We start from the raw sequence: 18,299 nt of genomic DNA, 5'->3' as shown, positions 1-18,299 counted from the left end.
AGTTTCCCCTCTTGTCAGTATCTTACATTTTTCTCATTCTTTTTTTTTTAAATAGACTTTTTTGGAGCAGTTTTCGGTATATAGAAAAATTGAGCAGAAAGTACAGAGAGTTTCCATCTGCCCTCCAACTCCCACCTCCCATTCGCCATATTATCAGCATCTTGCATTATGGGATACTTTGGATACAGTCGATAAGCCAGTATTGACCCATTATGGTCAACTGAAGTCCACAGTTTACATTGGGGTTTACTCTTCGTATTGTGCGTTGTATGAGTTTTGGCAAACATAAAGTGACGTGTGTCCTACAGAATGGTCTCATTGCCCTAAATACCCTCTGTGTTCCGCTTGTTCATCCCCCTTCCCTGCTGCAAACCCCTGGCAACCACTCATGTTTATCCTGCCTCCACAGTTTCACCCTTTCCAGAATGTCATAGACTTGGAACCCTACGGTAGCACATAGCTTTGTCAGATTGGCTTCTTACACTTAGTCATCTGCATTTTAAGTTCCTCCATGTCTTTTCACGGCCTGAAAATTCATTTCTTCTCATCACTGAGTGATAGTACTACGGCTTGTTTATTCAGTCACCCATTGCAGAACATTTCTCTTGCTTCTGTATTTTGGCAGTTACAAGTAAAGCTGCTTTAAACATCTGTTTGCAGCTTTTTGTGTGGACACAAGTTTTCAGCTCCTTGGGGCTGCAGGCGGGCTCAGGTGATAGACCATGGGACTCTTGATCTTAGCATTTTAAGTTTGAGCCCTACTGCACTTGGGTGCAGAAATTATTTAAAAAAAAAAAACTGAAGGGGCGCTGGGTTGCTCAGTGGGTTAAAGCCTCTGCCTTCAGCTCAAGTCATGATCCCAGAGTCCTGGGATCGAGCCCCGCATCTGGCTTTCTGCTCAGCAGGGAGCCTGCTTCCCTTCCTCTCTCTGCCTACTTGTGATCTCTATCTGTCAAATAAATAAATAAATAATCTTTGAAAAAAAGTTTTCAGCTCTTTTGGGGAAGTACTGAGAAGCATATTTATTGGACCATATGGTATAAGTGTGATTACCTGTACTTTATTTTTTTTTTTCTAAGATTATTTATTTGAGAGAGAGAGAGCATTAGAGGAGAGAGGTCAGCGGGAGAAGCAGACTCCCCACCCGATGTGGAATCCGATCCCGGGACTCCAGGATCATGACCTGAGCCGAAGGCAGTTGCTTAACCAACTGAGCCTCCCAGGCGCCCCTTACCTGTACTTTCTTAAAGGCTATATACAGTGATATGTATTATTGGTAATCATTACCCTCATTGATGGACATTTAAGTTTTATGTATTTTACTATTACGAATAATGCCACAACATACTCTTAAATATACATCTTTTTGCACATATACTAATATTTCTGCAGGACACAGTCCTAAAAGAATTGCTCTAAGACCATGTGAGTTTGCCTGGCAAAAGACAAGTTGTAGACCACAACCTCCTAACCTCAGCTGCACGTGGTGTTACTGTGTCTTTCTGAGGCTCAAGAGCAGGATTTCAGCTCTAACCTGAGGATTGGGAGGTCGGATTAATGATGGTAACTGAATCCATGCACGTGGATGAAGTTTCCTAGGAAGACAGTGTAGCGGGGAAGCAGGGATGACCTAGAACAGAACACTGTCTGTCTCCCCTCATCTGACGGTCTGGTGAAGAACGGGCCTGGTGCAAAGAGAAGACCTGGGGCGCATGTTGGCAGAAAGGCTGGAGTGGATTTCAGGGAAGAGGACGTGCTCCTCTGAGTTTACACTCTACTGAGGGAGATGAAGGCTGAAATGTGTTCATTATATTCAAGAGCAGTGAGACCTTTGACCTTAGTGAGCAGAGTGGACTTGACAGAGCAAGACACACTTGGCAATAGACTGTTCAGTGAGTGGGAGGCGAGGAAATGGCCATTAAGTAAATATCCTTTAAAGAAGGAGAGAAAAGTGGAATGAACTAGCTGGAGGGTAAACAGAGACTACAGAATTTTGTTTGTTTCCGTTGGAAGGCAGTCTTAAGCTTTTGTGAAAGGTAGTAGATAGGAACTAGTAAAAAAAAAAAAATGGATTACAGGAGATGTTGTAATTTGCAGCAATTGTATGCAGATCGGGTTGAGGCCAAGAATGGGGAAGAGGACACTTTTCCAGATCGAGACCTTTGGCAAAGAAAAGAGAATTTGTATTTGTTCTGAAAGCAAAAATACTAGAGTTTTGAGTTGAATTTTATGCCCCTGGAAATTCTCAAAAGTTTGCTCTGTTTGAAGGTACTTTTGGAAGTTTCTAGCTCAATTCCAAGTCCCTTGGATGGAATCAGAATGAACCCAATGCCAGGTTCATTTGTTGGAAATAAGCATTGTGGCTAGTTTTCATTGTAAATGGTTTTATGACTCAGTGAGGTCACATATCAGTGAGGTTACCGATGAGATTACCTGTTATCATGGTAATAACTTTCATGAATTGTCAAATATGGAATTTAAAGCTATTAAGAAAAAACTAATTTGTCAAACCAACTGAACATCATAGATCATAAAATGAACTAATTCAGTGTATTTGATAATCAAAATATCAGCTATCCGTGTATCGCCTAACATTAAAAGCAGTATTATCCTTTCCTTTGCCTTTTTTCAGATCTAATAAATATTAAGATTTTTATTCTCAATCTTGCTAGTTGAATTTCCAGATCTCTAACATGTCGGAAGAAACAGAAGCTGAAAATACCTCAAGAGACTGTAGTGATGGGAATATGTCAGAACAAAATTCAACAATTAGAAAGTACAGATGTAAGGCTGGGGTTTCAGAATCCACAGGTGTAATGTGATGAGAGGCTAAAGAAAACAGCTTAGCATCTGTTAATTTTTTATTTTGAAATTTCAAATTTACGGAGAAATCGTAAGACTAATTCAGAGAACTTCTCCACACCCTTCATCCGGATTCCCCACTTGTAAATACTGGACTTCTCATTCCCCTTCCTTTATTCTGTATTTTTTTCTGAACTATTTGAGAATAAGTTGCAGATACATTGCTCCATCATCCGTAAGTATTTCAGTGTGTGTTGTCTGAACACAAGGATACTTTCCTACATAACCAGCCATCCAGACCAGGAAAGTAGCAAGCAGCGTTACGTTACCACCATCTAATCCAGGTTTTCCCAGGTTTTCGATTTCCCAGGTTTTCCCAGGTTCGATTTCCCAGGTTTTCCCAGTAATGTCCTTTATGACACAGAAATGCATGCACACTCGTGCAAACCTCCTCTCCGCTTTCCTTCTTTTTTTTAAATCCAGGGTGCAAGACAGGACTGTGTGCCGCTTTACTGTCCTGTCTCTTCAGTCTCCTTTCAGAACTGGGAACTGTTCTTCGTATGTACCCCTGTCTTTTGTTACCTGGATATTTTCAAAGGTACATTCCAGTCACTTTATAGAACATTCCTCAGTTCTGTTCATCAGATGTTTCCTCCTAATTAGATGTAGGTTACATGGTCTTGGCAAGAATGCCCTAGAACTGGCGCTGTGCTCGTACTGCATCCTGTCAGGGAGTGGGAAGTGCACGCTGTCCACCAGCTCACTGCTGGGCACGGGCATTTATCTCCCGTGGTAAAGTAATGGGTACCAAGAGTCTCCACTCTAAAGTCGTAAATATTTTGCGTATGTTAATTACTAATAAATATCCTATTGGGAGAGTTTGAGACAGTGTAAATATCCTGTTCTATCAAACTTACGTCGCTAGTTTTTACATCCACTAACGTTGATTCTTTACTGAATCATTTATTACTGAGATGGCTGCCGAATGAGGATTTTCTGATTCCTTCATTCCTTCTACTTCTGTTGATTGGCGTTCTGCTGGAAGAGAGAGCAATTCTTAATAATAATAAATGAATAATAAATGAACAAGCAATCTCCTTGTTCATTTATATCCGTGTGGAATCCTGGAACCCTAGCGTTTTAGTCAATGTATTATAATCCATTGCTCTCTTTACTTATTGTGAATGCGCACATTTTCTCAGATCTGGCCAGCGGGAACCTTTTCAAGGTGACTCCTGTGTTCTTTTCACATCTCCCCGTCCTTGTTTGAGCATTTAACGACTTTGTGGCCCCAGATATTCCAGGCTCGTCTCGTACTTCACCTGATCCAGCTCTGTATTCAGGCCTTTCTTGGAGGAGCTCTCATTTTTGTCACGGACAGTATATTCGGAACAAGATCAGGACAGCAAGTGTGCTCATCACTATAGGGCTTTCTTTGCTTCCAAGTCCTCTTAGCAGACATATCTAGAACAGAATTGTGTGTGTGTGTGCATGCACGGGTGTCACACATACACCCTTCTATTTTTACATCTGCTTGTCTATAAAATGTGTAAGAACCATGAGTTCTCGCCAGTACCTCCAGTTCTAATCCAACACAGTAGAATTTGTTCTAGTCTTCTCTCTCTCTCTCCCTTCTCTGACAGAGCAATCTGACTCCCATTTTTCTCAATATATGTATTTATATAACCAGTTCCTGGCATGTTACTAATCACGTGACCACACAGGTCAGAGGTGGCCCAGACCTGCCGGCCCTGAACTTGCCAGACCACCTCTTTGGCTCCAGTCCCAGCCCCTGCACACAACAGCAGCCATGCAAACCGACTTCCCCTTTATCTTGGAGAAATTCTGTAATGGCATGTTTTGTGTGTTTTAATGGACATTTCTTTCATTATATTGTCATCAGTTTTTAAATGTAACCTTTCTTAGGTTAAACACTGATGGTGAAATAGGAAATATTTAAGAGTATTCAAGGGTCAGGGCATCTGGGTGGCTCAGTCATTAAGCTTCTGCCTTCAGCTCAGGCATGATTCCAGGATCTTGGGATCGAGCCCCACATCAGGCTCCCTGGTTGACGGAAAGCCTGCTTCTCCCTCTCCAACTCCCCCTGCTTGTGTTCCCTCTCTCGCTGTCTCTCACTGTCAAATAAATAAATAAAATCTTTAAAAAAAAGTGGGGTGCCTGGGTGGCTCAGTGGGTTAAAGCCTCTGCCTTCGGCTCAGGTCATGATTCCAAGGTCCTGGGATCGAGCCCCGTGTTGGGCTCTCTGCTCAGCAGGGAGACTGCTTCCTCCTCTCTCTCTGCCTGCGTCTCTGCCTACTTATGATGTCTGTCAAATAAATAAATAAATAAATAAATCTTTTTTTTAAAAAGTGACTGGCAATATTATTCCTTATGGATGATGAAAATGTGTAATTCTCCCTGATTGCTGGGATTCTCAAAGCAATTTTTGGAGCCTCCCACCAGCTGGGCTTGAAGAATTAGCTGACTGACCTGAGTTCATTTCTTACACAGGTACTACGTGTTCCCTTGCTGAGCCCTTTGCTCCCCAGACTGAACACTCCTTTCACACATTCTCCCCACCTTCCTCCACGGTGATCGGAACATTTGTTAATACCTCCTGTCACTTGAGAATATTCCAAATCATATTTGATTTTGAACTTTCCAGAGTTGCGTTTGGTTTCAGAGTTGGGTTCTATCATGTCTTCCTTCACAGTTTCACATTCATTCTGTCACAACTTCCCCCAGCTGTATTTAGTCTCATTCACGTTGCCAGGTCCGCCACCTGAGTCACCTTCTTCACGAGAAACTTTAAGTCTGTAACTTCTCTTCATCTTTATGTAATAATGCGTGGCAATAAATAATGAAGTTAGGAAAATAGACTGTTTCATCATTTTCAGGAAAGCGTAGATGTTATAAGAATAACGAACGAGTCAAATCCCCATAAGAAGAAGTAAAGCCTTGATCTCTAGGTTCTTTTCCTTGGAAGATACCTGTGATGCACCGTTCCTCTTTTGTGACTAAAAATAAAGCAGTCGTGGCCCCTCATGACGAGGTTTCCTTGAAGACTAAAACATCATTGATCTAACAGTACATTTGTATTGCCAGTGATCAGATGCTCAACTCAGAGTTCACAGGATTACCTTTGGTTTTTAGTTTACGAAATTAAATTGTGATCCATTAGAGAAAGAAAAGGTAGAAGAGATCCTTGTTGACACACATTTCCTTTTTTTTTTTTTTTAAATCAAGATTTCTTTTATTTACTTGAGAGAGCGCTTAAGCAGGGGGAGTGGAAGAGGGAGAAGCAGACTCTCCACTGATCAGGGAGCCCGATGTGGGGCTCGATCCTGTGACTCCAGGATCATGACTTGAGCCAAAGACAGATGCTCAACCAACTGAGCCACCCAGGCGCCCCGGCACACATTTCCAATACCTCCCAATAAGCTGGCCGTTTCCCTTGGATGAGATGGCAAATGGTCGTTAATCTTAGAATGACTTGTTTTTCTGGTCTCTCTGGGATCCTATCAAGAAGACGCCTATTGTGCTATAGGAGTGAACTGTGGAGGGTTTTGTCTACAAGCATTGATGGCATTTGTCAGGCAAGTGAGTCAGTGTGGCCACACAAGGTTTGTGAGGATTGGGATTTATTTTTTCAACTTTAGTAAATAAGTCATAACTTTTTTTTGGTATTTTAAGTATCTGGCAGAATTTTTCTTGTTTAGGTTTTAAATTGGTTTTAATAAATGGGCTAGGAATCAGAATTGGCCTTCAATACAAACGTTAACGGGTGATAATAACACTGCAGAGTGTTAAGCCCAGAAGCGATTTTGTCTATGTCTGTGATAATCAGTGGTTTCTGAAGTGTTCTGTTTTTGTTTTTGTTTTTTTTAATAATTAAGACTTTGTTTTTTTATTTTGTTTTATTTTATTTTAGAGAGAAGGAGAAGGCACATGTGAGTGGGAGGGAGGGGCGAAGGGAGCAGGGGAACATTTTAAGCAAGCTCCACACTGAGTGCGGACCCCAATGTGGGCCTCGATCTCATGACCCTGAGATCACAACCCTGGCCAAAATCAAGAGTCAGACACTTAACCCACCAAGCCACCAAGGAACCCCCAGTTTCTGAAGTTTAATACAGTATACCCATTGAAAGGGTGATTGATTTCACTTTCTGGCCTTAATCTAAGTTATGGATAGAGTGTGATCCAAACTCCTGATATCTAAATGCATCCTCTGAAATTGTTAAGCGCTGGTAATGGGGATGGAAGTGTGGGAGGCAGGGAGAAGTTGGGAGAGAAAGGGTTCTGTGTAAGGGCTGACATTGCTCTATTTGTTTATTTCTAGATTATTTGAATTTTTACAAGCATTACTTTTATGATTAAAAAGATATAAAGTTTAAGAATGAATGTGCTTATTAGAGTATTTGGTAATTTTGTTGACTAATTCCCAGAAAATTTGTTGCATGAGTTGAAGTTATTGAAGTGTCAGTTTTGTTTTTTTTGTTTGTTTGTTTTTTTGAAGATTTTATTTATTTATTTGACAGAGAGACATCACAGGTAGGCAGAGAGGCAGGCAGAGAGAGAGGGTGAAGCAGGCTCCCCACCAAGCAGAGAGCCTAATGCAGGGCTCGATCCCAGGACCCTGAGATCATGGCCTGAGCCGAAGGCAGAGGCTTAACCCACTGAGCCACCCAGGCGCCCCGAAATGTCAGGTTTTAAAAAATTTATAAAAGTGTGTCTTTGATTTGTTTCTCTTACTATATGTCTTGTAGCTCTGCATCCCCTTGTTCTGACAGTTCTAGAGGCATATCTTTGGCATGTTTGGGTAGGCAGAATTCTAGGTTACATTTCAAGTCTGACTTGCAATTTAGGTTTTTTTAGGTGGGGAGAGAAAGGCGTTAGTGCTGCTGCTTATCTGTATCACATTTCAGTGCATTTTTTAAGGTCAAAGTGTTTTAATGGGGAAATTGAAGAATTGAGGCAATTAAGAAAACTATTTGTATTTCAGTAAATCAATAAAAAGCTTCAGATAAGTGAATTGGTGATGGAGTCAGCGCCCTGTTAAACAACATGACAGTTAACACTAACCCCACAAACTTCGGAAGTATTTAAACACCAAGACCAAATACATTTGCATCTCCAAATAACATGGTATAGTAATACTAAAGACGATGAGGAGAGGATTCTGAAATTGATCATTACCTCTTTTTTGTCATCACATATGATGTTAACAAGGGAATAGCTGGTCAATAGCTGCTTTTTATGTTTAAGATTTTATTTATTCCTCTGAGAGAGAGACAGACGAGCATGAGCAGGGAGAGAAGCAGAGGGAGAAGCAGACTCCGCACTGAGCTGGCAGCCTGACGTGGGGCTCGATCCCAGGACCCTAGGACCATGCCCCAAGCCGAAGGCAGACGTTCAATCATCTGAGCCACCAGGCGTCCCCCAATACCTACTTTTTTTTTTTTTTTAAAGACAGAGATCACAAGTAGGCAGAGAGGCAGGCAGAGAGAGAGGAGGAAGCAGGCTCCCTGCTGAGCAGAGAACCCGATGTGGGGCTTGATCCCAGAGCCCTGAGATCATGACCTGAGCCGAAGGCAGAGGCTTTAATGCATTGAGCCACCCAGGCGCCCCCCCATACCTACTTTTTACTTTGACTCACAACAAGGCCTCAAAAGTATTTGGAGTAAAAAGAACTGGGGAGCTTGATTGATTTCTGTGCTATAAGGCTCTCTGAAATGCTATAAATTAATTTAGAAGTTCTATGAAAATTAATTAACTATATATGTTTTCACAATGGATGCAGCCGCATGGGGTCACAAGCCAACGTGGAACTTGGTGGTTGAAGCTCACATATTTGTAGTCCTTCTCCCAGATTTGACACCCATTTCATTTGGAAACGTTCCCTGTAATCTTAAAGAGAAATGAACTCTCTGTTTTGACAAATGAGATGATTTTGGTGCAAAAAGGCACTTTTGCGACAGCAGACAGGGCTTGGCGGTAAGCGGTGCGTGTTTGCTGTAGGAAGCTGCTGGTTATGTGCTTAGTGCGTAAGGCGGAGGGGCTGTGCAGGGAGTGTTAGATCATAAATACCCGTGAATTTCTACTCATAAAACTACTCCTGCAATGTTTCTCCAGTGCTTATCATTCAGCCTGATGTTAACTATCGGTGAGATGTACAGGCAGTCATGAGACCCTTTAAGAATGTAGTAACCGGCACGTATTCGATCCTTATCGGAGCTATGCAGGCTGGAGGTCAGCCTTCAGGGCTAAAGGGGAGCATTTTTCTGCTGCTGTCTCTCAGCAGACATACTTTAAAATTCCAATTTAAAAAATTCAAAGGCTTTAGATTTAGAAGATATTGTACAGTTTTGCCGGTGTTCTTGCTCCTTGGCTGCTCTCAGTGACCTTTACCAGTTTTCTATTTGTATTAGACTCTAAACGTACTCGAGCCTACGTATTTTTTTTTGCTACATTTACACCCAGGTGATGGAGTTAGTTGTTTGTGTTGCAGTATGTGGACATAAAAATTCCCAGAGCTGACATCGGGAACCAGGCCCTTGCCCTTTACCTTTGTCACTTATCCTAATAAGGGGTGTGGAAACCTAGCAAATGCAAAATATTTCATTGTGTTAAAGAATGTGGGTTTCCTGCTTCAGCTGGACAAAGTAATTTGTTGAGCACACATATTTTTTATTTATTTATTTATTTTTAAATAAACATATAATGTATTTTTATCCCCAGGGGTACAGGTCTGAGTATCACCAGGTTTACACACTTCACAGCACTCACCATAGCACATACCCTCCCCAATGTCCATAACACCCCTCCCCCTCTCCCAACCTCCCCTCCTCCCAGCAACCCTCAGTTTGTTTTGTGAGATTGAGTCACTTAATCTTTGTTTGTTTGTCTCCCTCCCAATCCCATCTTGTTTCATTTATTCTTCTCCTATCCCCTAACCCCCCATGTTGCATCTCCACGTCCTCATATCAGGGAGATCATATGATAGTTGTCTTTCTCCGATTGACTTATTTCACTAAGCATGATACGCTCTAGTTCCATCCACGTCGTCGCAAATGGCAAGATTTCATTTCTTTTGATGGCTGCATAGTATTCCATTGTGTATATATACCACATCTTCTTGATCCATTCATCTGTTGATGGACACCTAGGTTCTTTCCATAGTTTGGTTATTGTGGACGTTGCTGCTATAAACATTTGGGTGCAGGTGCCCCTTTGGATCACTACGTTTGTATCTTTAGGGTAAATACCCAGTTGTGCAGTTGCTGGGTCATAGGGTAGCTCTATTTTCAACTTTTTGAGGAACCTCCATGCTGTTTTCCAGAGTGGTTGCACCAGCTTGCATTCCCACCAACAGTGGAGGAGGGTTCCCCTTTCTCCACATCCTCGCCAGCATCTGTCATTTCCTGACTTGTTAATTTTAGCCATTCTGACTGGTGTGAGGTGATATCTCATTGTGGTTTTGATTTGTATTTCCCTGATGCCGAGTGATGTGGAGCACTTTTTCATGGAGCACACACATTTTGAAGTCGGTATGTTCAACCAGATCACCAAAACCACTGCCGGTACTTACTACAGTGAACATTTAATGCAGGGGATCGGTGATAACAGAGAGTGGTGCTGCTGAGAGCCGGGCAAAGGACAGAGTGACCTAGAGATGAGTGACAGCTGGAAGCCACTTCCTCTTCTGGGCCACCCCTGCGCCACCCCAGGGTTACCAATGGAAACTGGAACCTTAACCACTTCAAGCGTAGCTGGAGCTTCTGCCGAAAAGCAGAGCCAAGAAAGAAAGAGGCCAGGTTTGGGGGAGAAACTCTAGCTCCGTCTTCCCCCACCCCCAGGTCCAGCCTCCTACAGCGCAGAGCCAAGCAGTAGAAGCAGGGAGGGCAGACAGGCCCAGGCATGGCACTAGAGATAAATCAAGTAGTGAGGCGTTGGATCCCTGCCTCTCCAGATTCTGTCCCCCTTCACCTTGATCTCTCCCAAATGTGTCCTGGGTAAAGTGAAAATCTAAAACTACACTGGCACTTGGTTCTGAGGACATGAAGGCCCTCTGGCTGGCATCATTGGTGTCCCCTTTCCTTCACATCTGCGTGCCTTCCCACGTGGGGTTCTCAGTGGACCAATGTGGCGTTCTCTGACAATGGAGAACGGCTTTGGGGGTAATAGTACACGATGAGCTTGCATCTCCCTCTAACAAATTTCTGCACAGATGTAGCATTTAATTTTGGAATGCCCTAACTCACTTTATCACTTTCTGTTGATTGAGATCAGCTGGCCCATGCTATGAGTCCCAAAATGTGATGTCTCTTTCTCTTTTAGATATCAGAAGCATAGTTTGACTTCTGTCTCTTCTGAAACTGATGCTGGATGATTAATCCAGACTAATTAATGAATACCCAGTAGAAGAAACAGCTTCAGTTGAGGAAGAATAAACATTTAATTGTTGCTTCAATTTCACAATAAAAAAGGGATGCAATTCAGTTCAAATGTTTAAAGACATAGAGCCTTCTGTGAGATACCCAATAAAATGTTGAATTTATAGCAACTCTGTTGTGAAACTTTGCTGAGTTTTATTTGAAGTTTTATTTGAAGAAGTTTATAGCTGAAAGATCCTGAGAAATCTTCTAAAAGAATCCTTCTGTTGAAAAGGAAACTAGCATTTCCACTTTTCAGCTTCAGAAGACCCAAATTAATTTTTTTTAAGATTTTATTTATTTAAATGAAAGAAGACGCAGGGAGAGAGGGAACATAAGCAGGGGGGGTGGGAGAAGGAGAAGCAGGCTTCCCGCCAAACGGAGAGCCCCATGCAGGGCTCCATCCCAGGACCCTGGGATCATGACCCGAGCCAAAGGCAGATGCCCAACGACTGAGCCACCCAAGCACCCTAACCCAAATGAATTTTTTTAAATGCCTAAATCAACCTTAAAAACAACTGTTTAAAATTATAAAAGCCTTATGCCAATTATAGAAAGTCCAAGAAATGATGAGAGTATGTGTGTGTGTTTCCCACAGTGTGAAAGTCTCCTGTCATGCTCCGGCCTCCGGAGGTAGACTCGTTCATTCGTCCAGCGAGTATGTATGGAGCACCAGCCGTCGGGCATTGTGCTGGACACCGAGGAAATATTAGTGGGCAAAACAGTCACGATTTTTCATTTAATTTGTATTCCCATAGGACTTGCTAGTGGAAAAGGAAACAGGCAATAACTATGTATGTCACGTGGTAGTCAGTGCAATGAAGGGAGTTCAGGAGCAAGGGGAGCTGGGCGCTGGTTTATAGAGTCCGGGAAGGCCCTGAGGACCCAATCTCCGAAGTCCTCTGAGGAAGCAGGAGAGCGAGCCGGGTTTTTTCTGGGGGAAAGAAAGAGTCTTTCTAGGCAAAGGGAATGGAGAGAAGTAACTGTAAAAATGTTGATGCGTATTCGCTCTGATTTGTTGTGTGCATATACTAGGCTTATAAAGAACAGTAGTTGACCTTGTGCCTCCGTTGTTTTTTTTTTTTTTTCACTTAACAATCTGCCTTCCTTTGTCTTTTTGATAGCTGTGTAGCATTTTATCACATGCCTGTACCTTAACACATCTGGCCAGTTCTCTGTTGGTGAACACGTGCATTGTTTCCAGGTCCTCGGTACCGCTGAGTGTGGCTCTAAACACGCTTATGCCCGCATGTAAATACTGACGTGTGTGTTTCTCTGTTCTCAGCCCATCTTATTTTTTAAATTATTAAGATTTTATCTATTCATTTTTTTAGAGAGAGAGAGAGGACGAGTGGGGGAAGGAGCAGAGGGGAAGGGACAGGGAGATGGAAAGAATCTCAAGAAGACCCGGGCCGACTGCCGAGGGGGGCAGGGGCTCGATTTCATGACCCTGAGATTTCAAAACCAAGAGCTGGGCGCTCAACCGATGGAGCCGCCCAGGTGTCCCAACTCAACCCACTTTAAAAGGCTTGAGAAGATACCAATGCTCAGGTTTTGTTCCGACCAGTTCCTAAATCAGGATAGTCTGGAGGTGGGATCCAGGACTTTTTTGGTATTTTTCAAAGGTTCCTCGGATGATTCCAGTATGTGGTCAGGGTTGAGAACCGCAGCTGCAGGATGGTTCTTACAAGTGGCCTGGCTGAGTCAGTGATAAAAGACAGGTACATTTTAGTTGATAGTGTAAAGTTGTTCCCTGTATTAGTTAGAATTAGGAGCAGCTGCCAGTAGTAGAAATCTAAAGTTAGGGGCGCCTGGGTGGCTCAGTGGGTTAAAGCCTCTAATTCGGCTCAGGTCACGATCCCAGGGTCCTGGGATCGAGCCCCGCATCGGGCTCTCTGCTCAGCAGGGAGCCTGCTTCCTCCTCTCCCTGGCTGCTTCTCTGCCTACTTGTGATCTCCGTCTGTCAAATAAATAAAATCTTTAAAAAAAAAAAAATCTAAAGTCAGTTGGCTTAAACAAGATCGTTTCATTTTTCTATGAAATTCTTTACATAGGCAGACCAGGACTAGAGTTGTGTTACATGGAGTCCTCAGGTACCTGGGTTCCTTCTGGCTTTTGTTTTTGCTGACCTAAGGGAAATCTAATCTCAAGCTGAAGAGAGACACAGAGAGAGCGAGAGACGGAAGAGGGGTCAGGGCTTCTGCCGTGATTTTCATGATGCAGGCAGCACAATGAGGGAAGAGGGGTTGAAGGGCACAGACCGGCTGTTCTCTTAAAAGATGCCTAGAAACTTCCACGGAACACTTCCACTTGTGTCCCGTGGGCCAGAGCTTGGTCACAGGGCCAGACCCAATGCAGGGGAAGCTGGACACAGGCTTTCCTCCAGGCGACCGGTGTGTCCCGTAGAAGCCAGGGCTTTGCTTATCTGAAAAAGAACCGGGAGCCACAGCCACCAGCCACCCCTGCCCTGTCCCGGTCCCCAGGGCTGTGAGCTCTGCTCTCCACCCCCAGACCCTGCACACCCCAGGGTCAGGACCTGCCCCCACTGGGGTCCGCCGGGCCTCCGAGTTACAGAAAGCTTCGTTGCAGCGTGGGGAACCTCAGGGCATCGGCCTGGGGGAGACGCAGAGTCAGTGCAGTTCGGACCCAGGAAGGACGGTGGCAAACCTGACCGGCAGACAAAACAACGGGTTGAAGGCCCGGGTTTTAACTGCGCACAGTTCTCCTCTGACGTTCCAGCTGCCCCGGGGGAGGGCCTCTTCCTGCCAGCGGGTGCCAGTCCCGGCCGTCCCGCTCGGACAGCCTGCTGAATGAAGGACGGCGTCTTCCTCCCTCATTCGTATCGCGGGAATTGTTCCACTCGGGCGCGAACGTAGCGTGACCGTGACTTGGTTTGATGCGTCTTCTTTGCCCTTGCAGTGGACGAAGGTCGCAGCAAGGAGCCGGACCGGCTGCAGGTGTTCCACAAGAAAGCCATCCTGCCCTACGGCGTCTACAAGAGGCAGCACAAGGCCGCGGCCGAGGAGGCGGCGGTGCTGCAGTACGCGCGGCTGGTGGGGCAGGCGTGCGCCGAGCGGATGCTGCTGCTGCGGAACTGACGGCGGCCGCGCCCCCCGCCGCCTCTCGCCGCGCCCCGCGCCCCCGACACCCCTCCCCCACGCCCCGCGCCCCCCCGCGCCCCCGGGACGCCCCCGGCCTGCCCACAGACGAGACGTTTTTTATTTTGACTCTTCTATGGCTTTTCTAAACCATTTTGTGGCAGTGTTCGCGTGAGAATCCCCGGCCCCTGTGCAGATTTGAAAAACGGGTCGTGACCTGGCCTCCTCGTGGGGGGTCTCTCGTTCCGGAAGTTGGTTTTATGAACAAGATACGGTATCGGCGTCTCATGTTAATGTTTTGGAAAGTAAAATGAGTAAGTGGATCTTAAGTCGTTTGAATCACCGTCGTGCTTTTTTGGTCCAAGAAATTACAGCCGACTTTGCTCAGAGCCGTTTGACATTGGCTGATGCCAGGAGACCTAGGGCTGCGGAGGAAGGTGGGGAGTCGCAGACTCTTCTCGAGCGCACTCCGTGTTCGGTATCCCTGCGAAGGTTGTGTAGTTGATAGCAAAAGAAAATACAAACCTTGAAGGCGGCCTGTGAACCTCAGAGGATCATTTACCCACGACAGCCCCCGTGCCGTCATGTCTGTTGTCTTGACACGATTGTCTGTTCCTAGAATAATTCTTACTCTCAAATAATTTTACTCTCGAAAGTATCCCAGTTTGACAGCAAAGTAATATGATTACCCTAGTTGTACATATTTTTCGTTCTACTTCTAAAAATCCAAGAAATGGAGGTTTTGTGGAGGGGGTTTTCGTTGGCTTTTTGTTTTGGGGGCTTTTTTTTTGCCTGTTTTAGGAAAATCTTGGCTCCTGCCTTGACCTAAGACCCATCAGAAGTAACTATATACAAAATTTTTCGCTCCTTAGAACTCAGGACACTTGTCTTCGGTTATTGATTAAAAATTAGTTAATATCTAACTACTTTTATAGCTGTGCTACAAATCACGTTTAATGAAGAATCGGAGCCATTCTGACCTCTGTTCCAGGGCAAGAGGTGGAGCAATCCATTTTTTGCCCTTTGATTTGGGAGTCAGCACATGCTCGCTCCGTGTCCTCTCACTTTCTTTCGGCCCCTCACCCAGTCAGCAAATGTCCCTTGTCCACCCCGGTCAAGGTTGCAAGCCCTGTGCTGGGAGGAAGGAGACTCAGCCACTCGGTTCACAGAACAGAATTGTGTTGGAGACGACGAATGACAGAGGAGGGTTAGTTTTCTGTGTACTCTCTCAGCTGACCCCTGGCCTTCTGCCAGCTGCTTGGCCACTGAGTTCATTCCATTCCCCATTTTGCCTGTTTTCTATCAATATTTTTTAAAAACTGTATTAGGAAACAGAGTACTTTGAAATCTACTACTGGTTTTAAACTTTTCTTCTAAGTACACTGAATTTAGATAAGACATTAGAAAATAATTTTGGTTAGCTAAAAGAAGGGTCACTAAACAATGATTTTAAAAATCACATGTCTAGAAATTCAACATCCAAATAAACGGTGTATTTATTCATTCAGAGGGTGTGTGTGTGTGTGTGTGTAAAACACCTGCCACACGCAGGTACTTTGCCAGCTGAGGTGAGAGTAGCGAGGAAAGCCATTTTCTCTGATCGCGTGGGTTTTGCATTTTTCTGAGATGTTGTTCTTCAAAGTCGTCTCCCAAGAGTACTTGATAGACTCTTGTTTGGAAATGCCTTCAGAATCTGTAGATTTTTTTCTTTTTCCTCCAAAAAGAAGATAGCTTCATGTTTTTAGAATCACAAAATGGTACTCACTGTAAGCAGTTCAAATATTAATAAAACTATAAATAAGAAGGTAAAATATAATCTGAAATTCTACAATGCTAGAGGAAGAGAGAATTGTTATATATCTACACACCTGTGTACCTAATTTGAATATACATGGAATTATGCTCTATACACTGTGTTGTGGACATAGCTGAATTTTGAAAGAAATTTCAAAGTAGGACTTCAGAAGTGTGAGTAATCAGAGTACCAGGAAAGTCGGCGGGGTGGGGCTGCACGTTGGTGCCCTTGGCCTTGGAATGTTTTTGATGCTACCAACTGCATCACACCATCTTTTATCTCCATGACTGGCACGTGGAATAGCAGCCTTAGAGATCACAACTCTTGAGTAGCCCATGAAGAGGAAACCGGACTCACATCTTACCACGACTCTGGTTTCCTCCTGCAGAATTCAGTCCGGGTTCCTTCAGAGCAAAGTGATTGATCACGTCCGTGTCTGGGAACCAGGGTCCTGCCCCTGCGGGCGGCGTTCAAGGCTGGCTACAATGAACCTCCAGAGAGAGCTGGCCACGAAGATGCTTTTGCTCAGTTGCTGTATTCATGTGCTGTTCTTTGGGGAAGAGACAGTGTATTGATCCTAATGAGTTAATTATTTGTTCTTTGGCATCCTGGCTGAGTACTGGTAGCGTGCTAGAAAAGGACAGCAAGGCAAGTGACCCAGCTTGGCTGGTTGACGTGCAGTCTAACTGAGAAATCTGGTTTTATGTTCACGGCTTTCATCCAAAGAAAGACACTCGAGAACATTTCAAAGATAGTTTCTATCTTTTCAAGGCTTTAAGCTGCGCATTCACGCTCTTAGAGTTGGAGTTCCTTTCCAGATGCACGTAAATGCGTACCTGCTTCCTTGTCTCTGGAGCAGAAATGTCATCGAGGTTTTCCAGGCCAATATTCTTTAAGAATTATTTAAATTCTTCCAGTTCTGTGAGATTTTTGTTATTTTTTAAAAAATGTAATCGGAGCACTTTTTTTTAAAGTATTCTATAAAAGAGGCTATTACCAAATGAATATATTATTCATTTGATTAAAATTATTTAGATAAGAAATCATTACTGTTTAGCTTTGCTTTCAGACAATGTATCCTATTTTTTATCCGTTTTGCAAAATATCACTTGTGTATGGTTTCTTAACATAGCAGAATCTATTATGTAAATGAACCTTTTCAGATATCTGAGCAGTCTATGGCTTGATTGTATAGGCTTTGTACTATTTAAGTGTGAATAAAAATGAGGAAGAATATAATGACGAGTTATCTAGAAGGTTTTGGTGGTTGCTAACTTTAAAGAAAAGAAGGAAATGAAATGGAAACATAATGTTTGAAGTTACTCAAATGTGTGTTCTTTTCCAAAAGAAAACCAGTGACTAAAGCAAAACAAGTTTGATTGCATGTGATTTTTTTTGCTCTTGTGTATGCCTTTTGAACAGTCCGTTTGATAAATCTTGAATGAAAAAATAAAGCTGTTTCTATCTGCAGTGGCTTGTGCTGATCAATACTTAAAAGACATGTGTTTCCATACTTCTCAATTTTTTATTACATTTTACCTGTAATGAATATGCAGAAAACAGAGGTAGAACATTGGCTGTATGAATCTCATTTACAGTAACTCTGGGAATTCCAGATCATTTGGTTACCTAAATCAAAGCATGATGGATTCCTTTCTCAGGAGTAAAAAAAAATAAAGTAAATCTCATTTTAAGAAAAACATCCAGATTTCACATGACAAATTAGGAAATAGACATAGGATTTAGGTAGCAAACTCAAATATAATTTAAAAAGCTTAGTTTACAGAGAAATTCTCTTAAAATACCCCATAAAGCAAATGTGCCTTAATCGTTCATAATGGTACACAGTATATTTATGGAACACGTTTACAAGCGTTTTGTCTTTTTTTACAGTAAAGAGTCCCTGGTAGGTTTAGGATAAAATGAATCCTACTTTCCAAGTGATTTAAATGTTGGTTATAATTCCTGCTGACTTTTTTTTAATCTACCGAAGAAAATACAAAATCACTTACCATGCCATCAGTAATCACCACCCCTGCCATTCATGTTTTGATGTTGTACGCTCTCAAACTTTTTTCTACCTACATGTCTTTTTTTAAGATTTTATTTATTTTTATTTGAGAGACAGGTAGCTAGAGAGAGCACACAAGTAGTGCGGAGAGGGAGAAGCAG

At 43.3% G+C, this 18,299-nt stretch overlaps 1 protein-coding gene across 5 annotated transcripts in view; it reads left to right on the top strand.

The window, feature by feature from the left end:
* Positions 1-17,597, top strand: part of ATE1 (arginyltransferase 1) — a 176,644-nt gene extending 159,047 nt beyond the window's left edge. For all 5 annotated transcript variants that reach the window (XM_046027786.1, XM_046027789.1, XM_046027790.1 and 2 more), the window contains one exon: positions 14,154-17,597. In XM_046027786.1, coding sequence (XP_045883742.1) covers positions 14,154-14,332 — 179 coding nt within the window. In that variant the 3' untranslated portion in view covers positions 14,333-17,597. The remainder of the gene's footprint in view (positions 1-14,153) is intronic.
* The last annotated feature ends 702 nt before the right edge of the window (positions 17,598-18,299 follow it).

This window comes from Meles meles, chromosome 13 (genome assembly GCF_922984935.1).
Source record: "Meles meles chromosome 13, mMelMel3.1 paternal haplotype, whole genome shotgun sequence".
Lineage (NCBI taxonomy): Eukaryota > Metazoa > Chordata > Mammalia > Carnivora > Mustelidae > Meles > Meles meles.
Note: the sequence above shows the minus strand (reverse complement) of the source record. Positions and strands in the feature narration are given on the sequence as shown.